Source organism: Bufo bufo, chromosome 7 (assembly GCF_905171765.1).
Source record: "Bufo bufo chromosome 7, aBufBuf1.1, whole genome shotgun sequence".
Taxonomy (NCBI): Eukaryota; Metazoa; Chordata; class Amphibia; order Anura; family Bufonidae; genus Bufo; species Bufo bufo.
Genome location: NC_053395.1, coordinates 232,972,601 through 232,995,390, shown reverse-complemented (window position 1 = coordinate 232,995,390; position 22,790 = coordinate 232,972,601). Strand labels below are relative to the sequence as shown.

At 52.4% G+C, this 22,790-nt stretch overlaps 1 protein-coding gene across 1 annotated transcript in view; it reads left to right on the top strand.

Annotated features, from left to right (window-relative positions):
• The window catches only part of ITGB5 (integrin subunit beta 5), a 29,505-nt gene that overhangs the window by 5,284 nt on the left and 1,431 nt on the right, over positions 1–22,790 (top strand). Inside the window, exons 6-12 of the mRNA XM_040439939.1 lie at positions 3,498–3,659; positions 4,294–4,389; positions 4,517–4,606; positions 7,169–7,303; positions 9,465–9,897; positions 18,697–18,919; positions 19,021–19,121. Of these exons, the coding sequence (XP_040295873.1) occupies positions 3,498–3,659; positions 4,294–4,389; positions 4,517–4,606; positions 7,169–7,303; positions 9,465–9,897; positions 18,697–18,919; positions 19,021–19,121 (1,240 nt within the window). The remainder of the gene's footprint in view (positions 1–3,497; positions 3,660–4,293; positions 4,390–4,516; positions 4,607–7,168; positions 7,304–9,464; positions 9,898–18,696; positions 18,920–19,020; positions 19,122–22,790) is intronic.

The following is a 22,790-nucleotide window of genomic DNA, read 5'->3' as shown; positions in this document are numbered from 1 at the left end:
TAGTGAGTGCAGCTCTGGAGTATAATACAGGATGTAACTCAGGATAAGTAATGTATGTACACAGTGACTGCACCAGCAGAACAATGAGTACAGCTCTGGAGTATAATACAGGATGTAACTGAGGATCAGTGCAGGATAAGTAATGTATGTACACAGTGACTGCACCAGCAGAACAGTGAGTGCAGCTCTGGAGTATAATACAGGATGTAACTCAGGATCAGTACAGGATCAGTAATGTATGTACACAGTGACTGCACCAGCAGAATAGTGAGTGCAGCTCTGGAGTATAATACAGGATGTAACTCAGGATCAGTACAGGATCAGTAATGTATGTACACAGTGACTGCACCAGCAGAATAGTGAGTGCAGCTCTGGAGTATAATACAGGATGTAACTCAGGATCAGTACAGGATAAGTAATGTATGTACACAGTGACTGCACCAGCAGAATAGTGAGTGCAGCTCTGGGGTATAATACAGGATGTAACTCAGGATCAGTACAGGATAAGTAATGTATGTACACAGTGACTGCACCAGCAGAATAGAGAGTGCAGCTCTGGAGTATAATACAGGATGTAACTCAGGATCAGTACAGGATAAGTAATGTATGTACACAGTGACTGCACCAGCAGAATAGTGAGTGCAGCTCTGGGGTATAATACAGGATGTAACTCAGGATCAGTACAGGATAAGTAATGTATGTACACAGTGACTGCACCAGCAGAACAATGAGTACAGCTCTGGAGTATAATACAGAATGTAACTCAGGATCAGTACAGGATAAGTAATGTATGTACACAGTGACTGCACCAGCAGAATAGTGAGTGCAGCTCTGGAGTATAATACAGGATGTAACTGAGGATCAGTGCAGGATAAGTAATGTATGTACACAGTGACTGCACCAGCAGAATAGTGAGTGCAGCTCTGGAGTATAATACAGGATGTCGATTCATTTTACATGTGCCCTTATAATGGTTTCCAGAGGATTATTTTTGAGATTCATGGTGTTTTGGGTATCTGTTTTCCCGCTGGTTGCCCCTTCCCCAGGCTACTTTTTGCTGTCTTATGAGGTTTCAGATCTTGTTTCCAGGTTTCTGTTCTTTGGTGGTTTTGTTTTTGCATTAGTTACATTTTGTTACTTTGTTGCAGTTCCTGTCTCTTGCGGTTGGGGGGGGGGGGGGGGGTGATGGTTGTTTTGTGGCTCATTTGCTGGTTGGCGATTTGGTCGCAGTTCGTTGCTCCCGCTGTTGGTTTGGGTGTGATATGCTGCAGCAGCGTCTTCCTTGTTAGGATGGCGGGACAGTCCTTTAGGAAAGTGGGGCCCACAGAGACTGCAGCCACGTCTCCACCATGACGGCTGGTTGTCTGCGCACATCCCCGTATTTAACCCCACGTTGCCGAGTGTTCACTTATCCGATCATACTTCGTAAACCTTGTCACCATTTCATCCATTTTGCCCCTCGGCGCTGACTGTAGCGTTTCCCTGTCTTTGTACTGTCCGGGAGCAGAACATCGTACAGACGAGCGCCAGTGACCTGAGTGCGCACTTGTGGATTCGGCATTAATCATGGCTGACCGGCGGTTACTGTAGTGCTTGCCGGAGTCCTCCCGTAACGGCGGTCGGTGTCTCTAAGGCAGTCCTGTGGGGGTCAGCATTGTGTGTACACTTCACCCGGTATCCATTGCAGCCGTAACACGCTCCGACGTGAGGCCGCCACTGTGTGTGGGCGCTATATATCCTGCAGTATATAATGGTGACCTCATACGCCCCGGCGGGTCCTTCTCCAGTCATGATGAGCAGCGGGGTGCTGGTGTGGCAGGGTCAGGGTGAAGCGGGGTGCTCGCCCCCCCGAGGCTTTGTTGGGCAGGTTGGGGCAGATGCGGATTAGCCGGATAAAGCGGAGGATCCTGCAGTGAATCAGCAGCTTGTAATTACTCTTCATCGTGTCGGGGCCTGCCGGACGCTGCGTACATCACCGCAGAACAAAGAGACCTGCCGTACAGGGTTCTGGGAAAGCTGGGTCATCCCACTGGGAGTGGTAGTCTTATTAGTGCTCATCCAGCTTTCCCAGAGACAGATGTAATGGCGGGACGGGGTGAGCGCGGCCTCCACCTGTTGTCAGGTCCTTGGCGCTGGTGGAACAACAGATCTGATTGTTTCCTCGGCCAGAGTTGGAATGTGCCGCCAGTTGTTCCCAGCCGGGCTGCACCGAGGTCCGCTCCATCTGTATGAAACCCTCCGAGGTTCCTGTATTGTAGAATGTGGTTCCGCTCTGTGTCGGGTCGGTGGTGCTTGTGGTTCCGCTCTGTGTCGGGTCGGTGGTGCTTGTGGTTCCGCTCTGTATCGGGTCGGTGGTGCTTGTGGTTCCGCTCTGTGTCGGGTCGGGGCTGCTTGTGGTTCCGCTCTGTATCGGGTCGGTGGTGCTTGTGGTTCCGCTCTGTGTCGGGTCGGGGCTGCTTGTGGTTCCGCTCTGTGTCGGGTCGGGGCTGCTTGTGGTTCCGCTCTGTATCGGGTCGGTGGTGCTTGTGGTTCCGCTCTGTATCGGGTCGGTGGTGCTTGTGGTTCCGCTCTGTATCGGGTCGGTGGTGCTTGTGGTTCCGCTCTGTGTCGGGGCTGCTTGTGGTTCCGCTCTGTGTCGGGGCTGCTTGTGGTTCCGCTCTGTGTCGGGTCTGCTTGTGGTTCCGCTCTGTGTCGGGTCGGGGCTGCTTGTGGTTCCGCTCTGTGTCGGGTCGGGGCTGCTTGTGGTTCCGCTCTGTGTCGGGTCGGGGCTGCTTGTGGTTCCGCTCTGTGTCGGGTCGGGGCTGCTTGTGGTTCCGCTCTGTGTCGGGTCGGGGCTGCTTGTGGTTCCGCTCTGTGTCGGGTCGGGGCTGCTTGTGGTTCCGCTCTGTGTCGGGTCGGGGCTGCTTGTGGTTCCGCTCTGTATCGGGTCGGTGGTGCTTGTGGTTCCGCTCTGTGTCGGGTCGGGGCTGCTTGTGGTTCCGCTCTGTGTCGGGTCGGGGCTGCTTGTGGTTCCGCTCTGTATCGGGTCGGTGGTGCTTGTGGTTCCGCTCTGTATCGGGTCGGTGGTGCTTGTGGTTCCGCTCTGTGTCGGGGCTGCTTGTGGTTCCGCTCTGTGTCGGGGCTGCTTGTGGTTCCGCTCTGTGTCGGGTCTGCTTGTGGTTCCGCTCTGTGTCGGGTCGGGGCTGCTTGTGGTTCCGCTCTGTGTCGGGTCGGGGCTGCTTGTGGTTCCGCTCTGTGTCGGGTCGGGGCTGCTTGTGGTTCCGCTCTGTGTCGGGTCGGGGCTGCTTGTGGTTCCGCTCTGTGTCGGGTCGGGGCTGCTTGTGGTTCCGCTCTGTGTCGGGTCGGGGCTGCTTGTGGTTCCGCTCTGTGTCGGGTCGGGGCTGCTTGTGGTTCCGCTCTGTGTCGGGTCGGGGCTGCTTGTGGTTCCGCTCTGTGTCGGGTCACGTGATGCCAGTGTTAGGCGGTCGCTGTCATTAACGTGGGATGTTTCCTGGCAGGATCGGGTCGGCTGGAGGACGGAGGCTTCGCACCTGCTGGTGATCACTACAGATGACGTCCCGCATGTTGCACTGGATGGTAAGCTGGCCGGACTGGTGCAGCCACATGATGGGCAGTGCCACCTCGACACGGACAACGAGTACAGCGCCGCTGGTCAGCTGGTAAGAACAGGCATCTGCTCCTGGAAAAGTTACGTGGTAGTCAATATGGCCTCCCTCACAGCCCCCCAGGTTGTGAAGTGTCAGCTTTTTGTCCTGCAGTCCCCCCTCCCTGGATCCCTGCATATACGGTCGATGTGGCGGGTGCTGGCAGAGCTGGGAGACCACCTCTGTGGGCTGCGCTCTCTGCGTATGGAAGCAGTAGTGTCATGCACACCGCTGTATAATCCGCAGTGCAGCGTCTGTAGAATTATCCTTCACGTTCTCACATATTTCTTAAGAATGGGAGGAGCAGAGGCCGCGTGATGCAGTGCCCCACCCCCTCACTTCACTGACACATTGTAACAAACCGGAACAAGATTGTGTGGATGTTAGAGGATACATTGAAACAATCCCTCAGCTGTATGTAGTAGTGACAATCAAGAAAGCCTCTAGATGCACACATTCACTGACAGTAAGCAGAGGTCTTTTAAATGAGACATTGAAACACAAAGTCTAATAGAAAGTTGCTGGAAACTGGGGAAGGAAAGGGCAGGAATCCTCCAGCAGCACAGAGTGTTTCAGGACAGGAGTAAGCAGAATATTCCTAGTATTGCCTGTGGTAATGGCGCTCTGACGCTTGATGCTCCTCCCTCAGGATTATCCGTCGCTGGCGCTTGTCGGGGAGAAGCTGTCGGAGAACAACATTCATCTAATATTCGCAGTGCCGAAAACACATTATTTATTGTATAAGGTAAGGAGGGGGTGGAGGCGGGGCATGCTGCCCCATGAATGTATCGTAAGCCCCGCCTCCGGCGCCTGCTTTTAAATGGCGGGGTCACATCCTCAGGTGGTAACGAGGTTGTTTTTTCTCTTCTAAGAATCTCACGTCTCTGATCCCGGGGACAACGGTGGAGATCCTGGAGCCGAGCTCCAAGAACATCCTGCAGCTCATCGTCAACGCGTACAACGTAAGGCTCCTCTGCCAGCAGCACAGAGTGTTTCAGGAGGTGTAGAGGAAGACAGTGCGGCATATCATGGGGAATTGGAGGGATGTGGAAATAGCAGGGCCCCAAGCCGTGCAGAGTATTTCAGGAGAAGTGAGAGGGTGTGGTGGACAGTCTTCTGTCGTTCTCTAGCTGCCTGAGATGATTGCATAAATATGTGACCCCTGGACAGATTTCTTAGAGACGAGGCGGAAGTGTACAGGGGAATGTTAAGAATACCTGAACAAGTGTCTGACCGAAACACTGTAACAACACCGAGCATGCAGCTGCATGCAACACTGTAATGGCGCTACAGTCATCCTCTCCCCTGAAATGGCCGATAACAGGGGGCAATAGACTGTATTCTCCTGTCCTACAGTCATCCTCTCCCCTGAAATGGCTGATAACAGGGGCAATAGCCTGTATTCTCCTGTCCTACAGTCATCCTCTCCCCTGAAATGGCTGATAACAGGGGGCAATAGCCTGTATTCTCCTGTCCTACAGTCATCCTCTCCCCTGAAATGGCTGATAACAGGGAGCAATAGACTGTATTCTCCTGTCCTACAGTCATCCTCTCCCCTGAAATGGCTGATAACAGGGGGCAATAGATTGTATTCTCCTGTCCTACAGTCATCCTCTCCCCTGAAATGGCTGATAACAGGGAGCAATACACTGTATTCTCCTGTCCTACAGTCATCCTCTCCCCTGAAATGGCTGATAACAGGGGGCAATAGACTGTATTCTCCTGTCCTACAGTCATATTCCCCCCTGAAATGGCTGATAACAGAGGGCAATAGATTGTATTCTCCTGTCCTACAGTCATCCTCTCCCCTGAAATGGCTGATAACAGGGGCAATAGACTGTATTCTCCTGTCCTACAGTCATCCTCTCCCCTGAAATGGCTGATAACAGGAGGCAATAGACTGTATTCTCCTGTCCTACAGTCATCCTCTCCCCTGAAATGGCTGATAACAGGGGGCAATAGACTGTATTCTCCTGTCCTACAGTCATCCTCTCCCCTGAAATGGCTGATAACAGGGGGCAATAGACTGTATTCTCCTGTCCTACAGTCATCCTCTCCCCTGAAATGGCTGATAACAGGGGGCAATAGACTGTATTCTCCTGTCCTACAGTCATCCTCTCCCCTGAAATGGCTGATAACAGGGGGCAATAGACTGTATTCTCCTGTCCTACAGTCATCCTCTCCTCTGAAATGGCTAATAACAGGGGGCAATAGACTGTATTCTCCTGTCCTACAGTCATCCTCTCCCCTGAAATGGCTGATAACAGGGGGCAATAGACTGTATTCTCCTGTCCTACAGTCATCCTCTCCCCTGAAATGGCTGATAACAGGGGGCAATAGACTGTATTCTCCTGTCCTACAGTCATCCTCTCTCCTGAAATGGCTGATAACAGGGGGCAATAGACTGTATTCTCCTGTCCTACAGTCATCCTCTCTCCTGAAATGGCTGATAACAGGGGGCAATAGACTGTATTCTCCTGTCCTACAGTCGTCCTCTCCCCTGAAATGGCTGATAACAGGGGGCAATAGACTGTATTCTCCTGTCCTACAGTCGTCCTCTCCCCTGAAATGGCTGATAACGGGGAGCAATAGACTGTATTCTCCTGTCCTACAGTCATCCTCTCCCCTGAAATGGCTGATAACGGGGAGCAATAGACTGTATTCTCCTGTCCTACAGTCATCCTCTCCCCTGAAATGGCTGATAACAGGGGGCAATAGACTGTATTCTCCTGTCCTACAGTCATCCTCTCCCCTGAAATGGCTGATAACAGGAGGCAATAGACTGTATTCTCCTGTCCTACAGTCATCCTCTCCCCTGAAATGTCTGATAACAGGAGGCAATAGATTGTATTCTCCTGTCCTACAGTCATCCTCTCCCCTGAAATGGCTGATAACAGGGGGCAATAGACTGTATTCTCCTGTCCTACAGTCATCCTCTCCCCTGAAATGGCTGATAACAGGAGGCAATAGACTGTATTCTCCTGTCCTACAGTCATCCTCTCCCCTGAAATGGCTGATAACAGGAGGCAATAGACTGTATTCTCCTGTCCTACAGTCATCCTCTCCTCTGAAATGGCTGATAACAGGAGGCAATAGACTGTATTCTCCTGTCCTACAGTCATCCTCCCCCCTGAAATGGCTGATAACAGGGGGCAATAGATTGTATTCTCCTGTCCTACAGTCGTCCTCTCCCCCCCTGACATGGCTGATAACGGGGCAGTTTCTGTGTATGGGGTTGGACTGCAGTGTGATTGTCGCTTTACATCTGCGATTATAGCGGAGCCGCTCGTGTGACTGGTTTTGGGGTCCGTGCAGTGAACTCTTGCGCTCCTTGGGGTGGGCTGTAAAGTGGATGGAGTCTGACAACTGTTCACTAGCATAATGGGGAAAATGGGTGTCACTAAATAAACTGTCACAAGCTGCTATTTGACGGTATCTGGCGCCCGGCGGCTCTGTGACCTTCCAGGGTGCAGATATCCGTTGTTTGGGTGTCGCTTCACCTCCCCCACACCGCTGTCTTCCAGAACATTCGATCCAAGGTCGAGCTGACCGTATCCGAGACCCCCGATGACCTCGGTCTCAGTTTCTCAGCCACGTGCCAGGACGGAGTGTCGTATCCCGGGCTCAAGAAGTGTGGAGAGCTGAGGATCGGTGACACGGTAAGCATGGCGAGGAGGGCGGAGTCTGGGGGCGCCATGAATGAAGCTGAACTGAGCGCAGACTCCGGCGCCGTTTCCTGTGGTGTCCGATTGCTCATGTCCATTCTGGAAACCATATATAAATAATCTGCAGCCGCGTGGCCCCTCATTGAAAGTGTCGGCGCAGATGCCCTGAAGCTTTTACTTTTTTCCCACATGTCCACTTTAGCCGTGTTTTCCATGCGGATACCACTAGCGCCTGCCACACGTGGATTGGTCCCGTTAATTCTGTGTACGGATCCACATCATGTACAAATATAAATCCACTGGGGGAATCTGAAGTCTGCGGTGGATTTCTGACAGGGCCTTCTCCAATCAAGGGGCACGTTGTGGGGCCCGTGTAACATGTAGGGCCCCGCCTGGTATATGATACAGTGAAGCTTCCAGGTATCAGATGCCGTCTGTTCAGGAGACCCCCGAATACTATGTATCACTTTGTGATGTATAGAAAGTATCACTCCCATCATCTCTGACCCCAAGAACTCACAATCTACACTGAACAAAAATATAAACCCAACACTCTCGGTTTTGCTCCCATTTTGCATGAGCTGAACTCAAAGATCTGACACATTTTCTACAGACACAGAAGACCCGTTACTCTCAGATATTGTCCACAAATCTGTCTGAATCTGTGTAGTGAGCGCTTCTCCTCTGCCGAGATAATCCATCCCTCCTCACAGGTGTGGCAGATCAATGTGCTGATTAGACAGCATGAATATTGCACAGGTGTGCCTTAGACTGCCCACAAGAAAAGGCCACTCTGAAATGTGCAGTTTGATCACACAGCACAATGCCACAGATGTCGCAACGTCTGAGGGAGCGTGCAGTTGGCATGCTGACTGCAGGAATGTCTACCAGAGCTGTTGCCCGTGCAATGAATGTTCATTTCTCTACCATAAGCCGTCTCTGAAGGCGTTTCAGAGAATTTGGCCGTAGATCCAACCGGCCTCACAACCGCAGACCACGTGTAACCAGCCCAGGACCTCCACATCCAGCATGTTCACCTCCATGATCGTCTGAGACCAGCCACCCGGACAGCCGCAGCAACAATCGGTTTGTATAACCAAAGAATTTCTGCACAAACTGTCATAACCCGCCTCAGGGAAGCTCATCTGCACGCTCGTCGTCCTCGTCGGGGTCTGGCCCTGACTGCAGTTCATCGTCGTAACCATCGAGTGGGCAAATGCTCACATCCGATGGCGTCTGGCACGTTGGAGAGGCGTTCTGTTCACGGATGAGTCCTGGTTTTCACTGTTCAGGGCAGACGGTGTGTGGCGTCGTGTGGGTGAGCGCTTTGCTGACGTCCACGTTGTGGATGGAGTGGCCCATGGTGGCGGTGGGGTTATGGTATGGGCAGGCGTATGTTATGGACAACGAACACAGGAGATCCCGTGAGGAGATCCTGAGGCCCATTGTGCCGTTCATCCACGACCATCACCTCATGCTGCAGCCTGATAATGCACGGCCCCATATTGCAAGGATCTGTACACAACTCCTGGAAGCTGAAAACATCCCAGTTCTTGCATGGCCAGCATACTCTCCGGACATGTCACCCATCGAGCATGTTTGGGATGCTCTGGATCGGCATCTACGACAGCGTGTTCCAGTTCCTGCCAATATTCTGCAACTTCGCACAGAAGAGGAGCGGACCAACATCCCACAGGCCACAATCAGCAACTGATCAACTGTATGTGACGGAGATGTGTTGCACTGCGTGAGGCAAACGGTGGCCACACCAGACACTGACCCCAGTAAGGCAAAACTGTGCACATTTCAGAGTGGCCTTTTATTGTGGGCAGTCTAAGGCACACCTGTGCAATATTCCTGCTGTCTAATCGGCACATTGATCTGCCACACCTGTGAGGAGGGATTATCTCGGCAAAGGAGAAGCGCTCACTGACAGATCTAGACGGATTGTGAACAGTATCTGAGAGTAACGGGTCTTCTGTGTTTGTAGAACATGTGTCAGATCTTTGAGTTCAGCTCATGCAAAATGGGGGCAAAACCAAAAGTGTTGGGTTTATATTTGTGTTCAGTGTAATTTCCCTGTCGCACACACAATGTATCACCCCCATCGTTCTGGCTGGAGGGTCCGAGCAGTAATGTTCCTGTCTCCTTCCAGGTGTCATTTGAGGTTTCGGCAGAGGCGCGCTCCTGCCCCCCATCGGGCACCATGGACACCTTCACCATAAAGCCGGTGGGGTTTCGGGACGTCCTGGAGGTGACGGTGACGTATAATTGCAGCTGCGGTTGCTCGCAGCACGTGGAGAGCAGCAGCGGGAAATGCAGCAGTAACGGCACCTACAGTTGCGGCATGTGCGACTGTGAGGCCGGCTTCCTGGGAGCGCGCTGCGAGTGCGGGGAGGAGGACGACAGCAGCGACCAGTCCCTGAGCACCTGCCGGGAGTCGGAGGCCCACACGGTGTGTAACGGGCGGGGGCGGTGCCTCTGCGGCCTGTGCTCCTGCTATGAGAGCGAGTTTGGGCGCATCAGCGGCTCCTACTGCCAGTGCGACGACTTCTCGTGTGCCAGGTTCAAGGGCGTCCTGTGCTCAGGTGGGTTCTGATCGCCAGTAGTGGCCGTGTCTTCATGTATGACGCCAGAGAAGGGAGTGGCTTGTGTGATACCTCAGCTGCTGCAGAACCTCATTTCTAGGTCTACTACAGTCTTCACAAAGAGATTCTGCAGCAGCTGAGGTGTGTATTGGGGTTACATAGTAACATAGTTTATAAGGCCAACAAAAGCCCTCTGTCCATCCAGTTTGGCCTTATAAACGGGGGGGATCCTGCACGTTGATCCAGAGGAAGGTAAAAAAAAAACTGAGGCCTCCTGCACACGAACGTGTTGAAGTGAATGGGTCCACATCCGTGATGCGGAATGCCCACGGAACGGCGCCCGTGTTTTGCGGATCCTCAATACGGCCACGGAGCGCACACGTTCGTGAGAAAGAGGCCTCACGCCCTGGATCAGACCCCTCTGTAGTATTATTACGGTTGGGCACGGTCTTATGTACTGCGAGGCTCAGCTGCTCCTCCTGGCCCGGAAAGTTTGGCGCTGGTTATTGCACAGTGACCTTGTCTGTAACCCCGGGGTTAATTCTCTGCCACCCCCTCCCCCCCAATGACTCCTGAGACCCCCCCCAAGTCTGCTGTAGTAATTACATGACACAACCATTCCGTTCCTCTTTTATCCCTCCTGGCAAGTCCAATCGGTGCCCGCGCCAATGTCAGACGGCCGGGACCCCCAACTGCTGACCTCCAGCTATCCATTTATGCATTTCCAGGAGTAATAAGAGAGGAATGATGAGGGTTCCACTGTATAGTGAGTAGCATATCCTTCCAGTCTGCGCCCTCTATAGGTCATGTGGACGGACCTGGTGATCTGTGGGAGGGGGAGGGGGAGGGGCGTCTGTAACTGGTGGTGTCCGTACTGGGAGGCATCATGGGGGAGACTTTAGTGGCTTCGGTGACCAGTATGTAACTGGTGGAGGCGTCAGTGCTGGGGGGGATGGGTGAGTAGAGAATCTGGGTCACAATTGATCCGTTACCAGGGGGGAGGGGCGCTGTGGATATTACTGCAGTGTTCTCCAGATACTACAACTCCCAGCATTACATGAATGATGCTTAATCATTGTTTGCTGATGTTTTCCAGGTTCTAATAGACTTGGGTTAGGTCTAATGTCCTGCTGTCTTCTCTGCTTGCTGTCAGTGAATAGGAACATTCTTGTTTACAACCAGAGGCTGTAAATCTGGACACACCTGGTTCTGATCACAGCTGGGGGGTTGTTTCAGTTGTAGCCAGTCTAGACAATTACTCACAGTGAACATCCTGAACTCCAGGCTGATACGTTGTAACAAACCATCAGCTGTGGTAATGTTTATGTCAAGATGGCTGTTCCAATTCATTGACAGCAATCAGAAATCTTGCAAATTGAGTGTAGGTGAAGACAGTCTGTTAGAGAGCTGCGGGCACTGGATGATGAGGCAGCTTCAGGTACTGAGACTCCCATCATCCTCTGTGGCCGATGGTGGGTGAACACCCTGCTGACGCTCTCCGGGGGTCCGTTTCCTGCCAAGAGTCGCTTGTATTTTGTGGTGAAACATCAGATCTAAAATTAGAGCACAAGGCAGGAAGCCGCTCGTCGGGGGCGCCACTTATCTTGGACGACACTCGGCGTCCAAAAAATCAGCGCTTCCCATCAGCTGTGTCTGTGGTGGGATCCAGTATGGTCGCTCCCCCCCCCATATCCTGCACAGATTACCTCTCAGGAGCCTGGGAAAGGGGGGTGACCCCCCAGAGGGCGGGTATTGTGTGTGTGTGGCCCCCCCTTGTATGCTCTCTCGTGGCCCCCCAATAATGGGAGACAATACCTAACTGGGCTGAAGGGGCCACGTCAGGTCACGTCACCCAGGGGGCCGCTAATTGCTGCTGGCATCTAAATCAGCGGGGGAGGCGGGGGCAGGTAGGGATGAATGGGATCGGGGCGACGGCAGAATTTGGAAGTGGGACCCTTCACAAGCAAATCTGACAGGAGCATTGTGACGAGAGGCGGAGGGTCCGCACAGCCCCCTGCCCCACAATCTCCACAATCTCTAAGGAGACCAAAGCTTCCACAAGGAGGGTCTCAGATCGAGGGTCCGGCCATGAAGTGCGCTCACTCTTAAAGGGCCAGCACGCTGTAAATAAAACATCAGCAGTGTAAAGCTGTCTAATTACTCTATCAGCCAGGGAGAGGATGACTGTAGGACAGGAGAATACAGTCTATTGCCCCCTGTTATCAGCCATTTCAGGGGAGAGGATGACTGTAGGACAGGAGAATACAGTCTATTGCCCCCTGTTATCAGCCATTTCAGGGGAGAGGATGACTGTAGGACAGGAGAATACAATCTATTGCCCCCTGTTATCAGCCATTTCAGGGGAGAGGATGACTGTAGGACAGGAGAATACAGTCTATTGCTCCCTGTTATCAGCCATTTCAGGGGAGAGGATGACTGTAGGACAGGAGAATACAGTCTATTGCCCCCTGTTATCAGCCATTTCAGGGGAGAGGATGACTGTAGGACAGGAGAATACAATCTATTGCCCTCTGTTATCAGCCATTTCAGGGGAGAGGATGACTGTAGGACAGGAGAATACAGTCTATTGCCCCCTGTTATCAGCCATTTCAGGGGAGAGGATGACTGTAGGACAGGAGAATACAATCTATTGCTCCCTGTTATCAGCCATTTCAGGGGAGAGGATGACTGTAGGACAGGAGAATACAATCTATTGCCCTCTGTTATCAGCCATTTCAGGGGAGAGGATGACTGTAGGACAGGAGAATACAGTCTATTGCCCTCTGTTATCAGCCATTTCAGGGGAGAGGATGACTGTAGGACAGGAGAATACAGTCTATTGCCCCCCTGTTATCAGCCATTTCAGGGGAGAGGATGACTGTAGGACAGGAGAATACAGTCTATTGCCCCCTGTTATCAGCCATTTCAGGGGAGAGGATGACTGTAGGACAGGAGAATACAGTCTATTGCCCCCTGTTATCAGCCATTTCAGGGGAGAGGATGACTGTAGGACAGGAGAATACAATCTATTGCTCCCTGTTATCAGCCATTTCAGGGGAGAGGATGACTGTAGGACAGGAGAATACAGTCTATTGCCCCCTGTTATCAGCCATTTCAGGGGAGAGGATGACTGTAGGACAGGAGAATACAGTCTATTGCCCCCTGTTATCAGCCATTTCAGGGGAGAGGATGACTGTAGGACAGGAGAATACAGTCTATTGCCCCCTGTTATCAGCCATTTCAGGGGAGAGGATGACTGTAGGACAGGAGAATACAGTCTATTGCCCCCTGTTATCAGCCATTTCAGGGGAGAGGATGACTGTAGGACAGGAGAATACAGTCTATTGCTCCCTGTTATCAGCCATTTCAGGGGAGAGGATGACTGTAGGACAGGAGAATACAATCTATTGCCCTCTGTTATCAGCCATTTCAGGGGAGAGGATGACTGTAGGACAGGAGAATACAGTCTATTGCCCCCTGTTATCAGCCATTTCAGGGGAGAGGATGACTGTAGGACAGGAGAATACAGTCTATTGCCCCCTGTTATCAGCCATTTCAGGGGAGAGGATGACTGTAGGACAGGAGAATACAGTCTATTGCCCCCTGTTATCAGCCATTTCAGGGGAGAGGATGACTGTAGGACAGGAGAATACAGTCTATTGCCCCCTGTTATCAGCCATTTCAGGGGAGAGGATGACTGTAGGACAGGAGAATACAGTCTATTGCCCCCTGTTATCAGACATTTCAGGGGAGAGGACGACTGTAGGACAGGAGAATACAATCTATTGCCCCCTGTTATCAGACATTTCAGGGGAGAGGACGACTGTAGGACAGGAGAATACAGTCTATTGCTCCCTGTTATCAGCCATTTCAGGGGAGAGAATGACTGTAGGACAGGAGAATACAGTCTATTGCTCCCTGTTATCAGCCATTTCAGGGGAGAGGATGACTGTAGGACAGGAGAATACAGTCTATTGCTCCCTGTTATCAGACATTTCAGGGGAGAGGATGACTGTAGGACAGGAGAATACAGTCTATTGCCCCCTGTTATCAGCCATTTCAGGGGAGAAGATGACTGTAGGACAGGAGAACACAGTCTATTGCCCCCTGTTATCAGCCATTTCAGGGGAGAGGATGACTGTAGGACAGGAGAATACAGTCTATTGCCCCTGTTATTAGCCATTTCAGGGGAGAGGATGACTGTAGGACAGGAGAATACAGTCTATTGCTCCCTGTTATCAGCCATTTCAGGGGAGAGGATGACTGTAGGACAGGAGAATACAGTCTATTGCCCCCTGTTATCAGCCATTTCAGGAGAGAGGATGACTGTAGGACAGGAGAATACAGTCTATTGCCCCTGTTATTAGCCATTTCAGGGGAGAGGATGACTGTAGGACAGGAGAATACAGTCTATTGCTCCCTGTTATCAGCCATTTCAGGGGAGAGGATGACTGTAGGACAGGAGAATACAGTCTATTGCCCCCTGTTATCAGCCATTTCAGAGGAGAGGATGACTGTAGGACAGGAGAATACAGTCTATTGCCCCTGTTATCAGCCATTTCAGGGGAGAGGACGACTGTAGGACAGGAGAATACAATCTATTGCCCCCTGTTATCAGACATTTCAGGGGAGAGGACGACTGTAGGACAGGAGAATACAGTCTATTGCTCCCTGTTATCAGCCATTTCCGGGGAGAGGATGACTGTAGGACAGGAGAATACAGTCTATTGCTCCCTGTTATCAGACATTTCAGGGGAGAGGATGACTGTAGGACAGGAGAACACAGTCTATTGCCCCCTGTTATCAGCCATTTCAGGGGAGAGGATGACTGTAGGACAGGAGAATACAGTCTATTGCCCCTGTTATTAGCCATTTCAGGGGAGAGGATGACTGTAGGACAGGAGAATACAGTCTATTGCTCCCTGTTATCAGCCATTTCAGGGGAGAGGATGACTGTAGGACAGGAGAATACAGTCTATTGCCCCCTGTTATCAGCCATTTCAGGAGAGAGGATGACTGTAGGACAGGAGAATACAGTCTATTGCTCCCTGTTATCAGCCATTTCAGGGGAGAGGATGACTGTAGGACAGGAGAATACAGTCTATTGCTCCCTGTTATCAGCCATTTCAGGGGAGAGGATGACTGTAGGACAGGAGAATACAGTCTATTGCCTCCGGTTATCAGCCATTTCAGGGGAGAAGATGACTGTAGGACAGGAGAATACAATCTATTGCTCCCTGTTATCAGCCATTTCAGGGGAGAGGATGACTGTAGGACAGGAGAATACAGTCTATTGCCCCCTGTTATCAGCCATTTCAGGGGAGAGGATGACTGTAGGACAGGAGAATACAGTCTATTGCTCCCTGTTATCAGCCATTTCAGAGGAGAGTATGACTGTAGGACAGGAGAATACAGTCTATTGCCCCCTGTTATCAGCCATTTCAGAGGAGAGGATGACTGTAGGACAGGAGAATACAGTCTATTGCCCCCTGTTATCAGCCATTTCAGGGGAGAGGATGACTGTAGGACAGGAGAATACAGTCTATTGCTCCCTGTTATCAGCCATTTCAGGGGAGAGGATGACTGTAGGACAGGAGAATACAGTCTATTGCCCCCTGTTATCAGCCATTTCAGGGGAGAGGATGACTGTAGGACAGGAGAATACAATCTATTGCCCTCTGTTATCAGCCATTTCAGGGGAGAGGATGACTGTAGGACAGGAGAATACAGTCTATTGCCCCCTGTTATCAGCCATTTCAGGGGAGAGGATGACTGTAGGACAGGAGAATACAATCTATTGCTCCCTGTTATCAGCCATTTCAGGGGAGAGGATGACTGTAGGACAGGAGAATACAATCTATTGCCCTCTGTTATCAGCCATTTCAGGGGAGAGGATGACTGTAGGACAGGAGAATACAGTCTATTGCCCTCTGTTATCAGCCATTTCAGGGGAGAGGATGACTGTAGGACAGGAGAATACAGTCTATTGCCCCCCTGTTATCAGCCATTTCAGGGGAGAGGATGACTGTAGGACAGGAGAATACAGTCTATTGCCCCCTGTTATCAGCCATTTCAGGGGAGAGGATGACTGTAGGACAGGAGAATACAGTCTATTGCCCCCTGTTATCAGCCATTTCAGGGGAGAGGATGACTGTAGGACAGGAGAATACAGTCTATTGCTCCCTGTTATCAGCCATTTCAGGGGAGAGGATGACTGTAGGACAGGAGAATACAATCTATTGCCCTCTGTTATCAGCCATTTCAGGGGAGAGGATGACTGTAGGACAGGAGAATACAGTCTATTGCCCCCTGTTATCAGCCATTTCAGGGGAGAGGATGACTGTAGGACAGGAGAATACAGTCTATTGCCCCCTGTTATCAGCCATTTCAGGGGAGAGGATGACTGTAGGACAGGAGAATACAGTCTATTGCCCCCTGTTATCAGCCATTTCAGGGGAGAGGATGACTGTAGGACAGGAGAATACAGTCTATTGCCCCCTGTTATCAGCCATTTCAGGGGAGAGGATGACTGTAGGACAGGAGAATACAGTCTATTGCCCCCTGTTATCAGACATTTCAGGGGAGAGGACGACTGTAGGACAGGAGAATACAATCTATTGCCCCCTGTTATCAGACATTTCAGGGGAGAGGACGACTGTAGGACAGGAGAATACAGTCTATTGCTCCCTGTTATCAGCCATTTCCGGGGAGAGGATGACTGTAGGACAGGAGAATACAGTCTATTGCTCCCTGTTATCAGACATTTCAGGGGAGAGGATGACTGTAGGACAGGAGAATACAGTCTATTGCCCCCTGTTATCAGCCATTTCAGAGGAGAGGATGACTGTAGGACAGGAGAATACAGTCTATTGCCCCTGTTATCAGCCATTTCAGGGGAGAGGATGACTGTAGGACAGGAGAATACAATCTATTGCCCTCTGTTATCAGCCATTTCAGGGGAGAGGATGACTGTAGGACAGGAGAATACAGTCTATTGCCCCCTGTTATCAGACATTTCAGGGGAGAGGATGACTGTAGGACAGGAGAATACAGTCTATTGCTCCCTGTTATCAGCCATTTCAGGGGAGAGGATGACTGTAGGACAGGAGAATACAGTCTATTGCCCCCTGTTATCAGCCATTTCAGGGGAGAGGATGACTGTAGGACAGGAGAATACAATCTATTGCTCCCTGTTATCAGCCATTTCAGGGGAGAGGATGACTGTAGGACAGGAGAATACAATCTATTGCCCCCTGTTATCAGCCATATGGACATCATTTGCTGTGGGTGTTTTTTTTTTTCCATTCTGGCCCATGAAATGCCCCTCTCCCCCCATCTGTGCACTGAAGAGTTAACTTTGTAAACCCTTTCTTTCGTTCCATCATATAATTGGGTTCACAATGGCGGTGCGTTCCTCCATAGGGACACGTGACATGTTGCAGTCACTGTTCTCATCTGTCCCTTTAAGGCCGCTCTCCTCTCGCAGTCTCCTCACGGAGGACGATGACCGCGGGGCGGCCTGCAGTTTTTGGCACAGGACTGAGCCGGTCTCGGCGGTGGGAATTCTGACACTCTGCTCCTAGGGCTGACAGTTCAGTCCTGCTGAGAGTAGTGTTTCATTTAAAGGGACAGCTGCTCTTTTATAGTTATTGCCAACTGCATCCAATGAAAACGCAGGCCTTATTGTATCAACTGCCCTGGAATCATAAACCAGGAGCTCTGATTGGCTGCAGTGGTAAACCAGTTCTAGACCTGGCCACGGGCATTACCGGCCGCCCGTCCTGATGTTGGGGGGCAGCTGTCGGATTTGGGGGGGGGGGGTGTTTATCGCTTGGCTCTGCTGCCTATGGCTCTCGGGTTTAAATCCCAGCAGGGGCCCCGTCTACATTCCGCCTGTGTTCTCCTTTCCCTTCCCCCGGCCTCCAGCTTTGGCTTCTTCTGCTCCTCTTATGTTGGGCTCCATTAAGGCCTCATGCACATGACTGTAGCCATTTTTCGGTCTGCAAATTGTGGACCTGCAAAACATGGATAGCGGCCACGTGTGTTTTACGGAACAGGACGTCCAGCCCATAATAGAACTGTCCGTAATAGATAATGTTCTACATATTTGTGGATGGACCGGACATACGGGCGGACAGGACACGGAGCGCTGTCTGCTTTATTTTTATTTTTTTTGCAGCCCCACTGAAGTGAATGCGGCCACAGCTGAGGCCTAATCCTCGGGTCCCCTGATAATGGCTTAGGGGTGGGGCGCCGTGACTGGTCCGTTATGCGGGGCCCCCGCTCTCCACAACTCCTGGGGGTGCAAACAAAGTATTCACAAGGGTGGGGGGTCTCAGTGACATCATCGGGGCCCTGGGTATCAATCCAACCAGGGGCCACAGAAAAAGCCTACAGACACCTTAGGATAAGTGTCCTCACTGTGAGCCCCTGGGGCCGGGGATGATGGGGGTGATTGGGCTGTGTGCTCCTGGGGATGATGGGGGTGATTGGGCTGTGTGCTCCTGGGGATGATGGGGGGTGATTGGGCTGTGTGCTCCTGGGGATGATGGGGGTGATTGGGCTGTGTGCTCCTGGGGATGATGGGGGTGATTGGGCTGTGTGCTCCTGGGGATGATGGGGGTGATTGGGCTGTGTGCTCCTGGGGATGATGGGGGTGATTGGGCTGTGTGCTCCTGGGGATGATGGGGGTGATACACTGTGTGCTCCTGGGAATGATGGGGGTGATTGGGCTGTGTGCTCCTGGGGATGATGGGGGTGATGTGCTGCTGGTCACACGGTTTAACCCTTGTCTTGCAGGGCACGGTGAGTGTGACTGCGGGGAGTGTAAATGCCACGCCGGTTACGTTGGTGATAACTGTAACTGCACCACGGAGACGGAGAGCTGCGTGTCCAGCGACGGGCGCATGTGCAGCGGGAAAGGGGCCTGCGTGTGTGGCCGCTGCCAGTGTATTGAGCCCGGAGCCTTCGGGGAGACCTGTGAGAAGTGCCCCACCTGCCCCGACGCCTGCGGAACGAAAAGGTAACGTGCAAAATGGTGCGGAGCGACGGCGCCCGTGATGACTCTGCGGCGCTGTAGGGTTCGCCATTTGGATTTCTGAAGATTTTCCACCTCTGTTCTAGGGACTGCATCGAGTGTCGCCTCTACCAGACCGGACGCCTCGCCGACAACCGCACCTGCCAGAAGCTGTGCAAGGACGACATCCTCCTGGTGGAGACGCTCGGTACGTCATCAATAGAGGGATCTGCTCCTTTTAATGTCTCCAGAGACCCCCCCCGACCGCCTGGGGCTCCGTACATCGCCGCCGACGTGGTGATCGTGGGGAGAGCAACTCGTGGATCCTAGGCCTAAGACATTTAAAGGAGCAGCTACCCATTACTGGGTGAGGGTGCAGAGGAGCGGTGGTCAATCCCTTAATTATCAGCGGATAATGAGGAGCTCTGCTTGTCTTAAGGGTCCATTCACACGTCCGTTGTTTCTTTCCGGATCTGTTCCGTTTTTTGCGGAACAGATCTGGACCAGTTCTGTACCCATTCATTTTCAATGGGTCCTGAAAAAAATCGGACAGCTCAATGTCTGATTTATTTTTCAGGACCCATTGAAAATGAATGGGTACAGAACTGGTCCAGATCTGTTCCGCAAAAAACGGAACAGATCAGGAAAGAAACAACGGACGTGTGAATGGACCTTATACACAGGGTTTCCATTATCTGACACTTTCAAGATCTCTGTTTCCTGTCAGTGGCTGGGAACATTCATGGTTTGCATTCAGTGGCTATAAATCTGTTGTGACTTTGCTGAGGGTTTGTTACATTGTATCCAGTTTACAGAATCCTGTGTGGACTCCAGACGAGAGCTGCAGCAAACAATTATTTTAGTCGATTGAGCATATAGCTGGTTGTATCCGGCTATGCCCCCCACTCCCCCATATAGCAGGTTGTATCCGGCTATGCCCCCCACTCCCCCATATAGCTGGTTGTATCCGGCTATGCCCCCCACTCCCCCATATAGCTGGTTGTATCCGGCTATGCCCCCAACTCCCCCATATAGCTGGTTGTATCCGGCTATGCCCCCAACTCCCCCACATAGCTGGTTGTATCCGGCTATGCCCCCAACTCCCCCATATAGCTGGTTGTATCCGGCTATGCCCCCCACTCCCCCATATAGCTGGTTGTATCCGGCTATGCCCCCAACTCCCCCATATAGCTGGTTGTATCCGGCTATGCCCCCCACTCCCCCATATAGCTGGTTGTATCCGGCTATGCCCCCCACTCCCCCATATAGCAGGTTGTATCCGGCTATGCCCCCCACTCCCCCATATAGCTGGTTGTATCCGGCTATGCCCCCCACTCCCCCATATAGCTGGTTGTATCCGGCTATGCCCCCAACTCCCCCATATAGCTGGTTGTATCCGGCTATGCCCCCCACTCCCCCATATAGCTGGTTGTATCCGGCTATGCCCCCCACTCCCCCATATAGCTGGTTGTATCCGGCTATGCCCCCCACTCCCCCATATAGCAGGTTGTATCCGGCTATGCCCCCCACTCCCCCATATAGCTGGTTGTATCCGGCTATGCCCCCCACTCCCCCATATAGCTGGTTGTATCCGGCTATGCCCCCCACTCCCCCATATAGCTGGTTGTATCCGGCTATGCCCCCCACTCCCCCATATAGCTGGTTGTATCCGGCTATGCCCCCAACTCCCCCACATAGCTGGTTGTATCCGGCTATGCCCCCAACTCCCCCACATAGCTGGTTGTATCCGGCTATGCCCCCCACATAGCTGGTTGTATCCGGCTATGCCCCCCACATAGCTGGTTGTATCCGGCTATGCCCCCAACTCCCCCACATAGCTGGTTGTATCCGGCTATGCCCCCCACTCCCCCATATAGCTGGTTGTATCCGGCTATGCCCCCCACTCCCCCATATAGCTGGTTGTATCCGGCTATGCCCCCCCACATAGCTGGTTGTATCCGGCTATGCCCCCCCACATAGCTGGTTGTATCCGGCTATGCCCCCAACTCCCCCATACAGCTGGTTGTATCCGGCTATGCCCCCCCACATAGCTGGTTGTATCCGGCTATGCCCCCAACTCCCCCATACAGCTGGTTGTATCCGGCTATGCCCCCAACTCCCCCATACAGCTGGTTGTATCCGGCTATGCCCCCCACATAGCTGGTTGTATCCGGCTATGCCCCCCCACATAGCTGGTTGTATCCGGCTATGCCCCCCCACATAGCTGGTTGTATCCGGCTATGCCCCCAACTCCCCCATATAGCTGGTTGTATCCGGCTATACCCCCAACTCCCCCATACAGCTGGTTGTATCCGGCTATGCCCCCCACATAGCTGGTTGTATCCGGCTATGCCCCCCACATAGCTGGTTGTATCCGGCTATGCCCCCCACATAGCTGGTTGTATCCGGCTATGCCCCCCACATAGCTGGTTGTATCCGGCTATGCCCCCAACTCCCCCACATAGCTGGTTGTATCCGGCTATGCCCCCAACTCCCCCATATAGCTGGTTGTATCCGGCTATGCCCCCAACTCCCCCATATAGCTGGTTGTATCCGGCTATACCCCCCCCCAGTGCCATCAGATCAGCCCCTCCATGCCATCCATCTCGCCCAGCGCCATCAGCCCCTTCAAATCACAGGTGCCCAGCTTTCTACTTCCCGTTCCTGGCAGTGCGGCATGCGCTGACACATGGAGTCCGCAGGAGACGGATCCCAGCATGCACTGGGGGGGGGACCTGACGTCACACACAGCGCCAGCCAGCGCGCTGATGATTTGTGCACGCAAGGCCGTGGCCAGTGCAGCGCGGTGCCGAGTCGGAGGCCACGGAGCTCAAGTGAGAAGCTTCATTTCGCTCGCGCTCTGTGGTCACGTGATTTAAACGAATCCTCGATGCAGGGAAACTGTCGGATTTTTTTGCTTCGATTACATCGATGGATCCTTTCAGCCCTACTCCAGATTGATATGTTACCTTCACTGATACATTGTAACAAACCATCAGGACAGGAAGAAGATTTGTGCTGCTCATGTATCTCTCTCAGAGGATTGTCTGGGCATGATACATTGTAACAGACCTTCACCTGTGAGAATGACTGTGCTGGTTTTTCAGGCTCTGTATCAGCTGCACACATCCTGTGCCAAGTTTGTTACAATGTATCAGTGCAGGTAACATGTATCAGCCTGGGGTCCACACAGGATTATGTAGACTGGATAAAACTGTAACAAACCCTCAGCAAGGTCAGCCTGATACATTGTGACGATCTGTCAGCACAGGAGGGACTTGTGCTGCTGCTGCCATGTTGAGCTTGCAGAGTCTGAAGCCATACAAATGTAATACATTGTAACAACCCCTCAGCTGTGAAAGATGCTCCTCTGTTCACTCCCCAGCAGCTCTCTCCTGTGCTGACAGTTTGTTACAATGAGTCAGTGACCTCTGCTGTTGGGGGGGAGTGGGCAGATTGTGACGGATCCTGTGCCCACGCGCGATGTGGAGGGCTCAGTCACGCTGAGGGCGGAGTCTCGTCGGTGCACGGCGGTGGTCCCTGGTCTTGTTTTTGGCTTCTCGGACATAATGGACTCCATATGTCCTGACAGGAAGCTGCAGGAATGTGCGGGATTCCAGTGTCCCTATATCATCTGCGCTGCCCCTCCCCCCAGGAATGCGGCGGGATGTTTTCTGTTTTGCTGATGTTTGGAGTTTTGCGCCAAGTTGGCATGCGCTATTCACAGATGAGGACAGCTGGCGCCTGGACCACCTGCACACAGCGCCACCTGCTGCTCGTTACTGGGAATGCAGGCTCCCTGAGGTATTGTGCTCCTTATGCCTCGGTGATTCCAGACCCCCTACCCGCGGTCGCGGGCTCCTCCACGTGCGCCTCC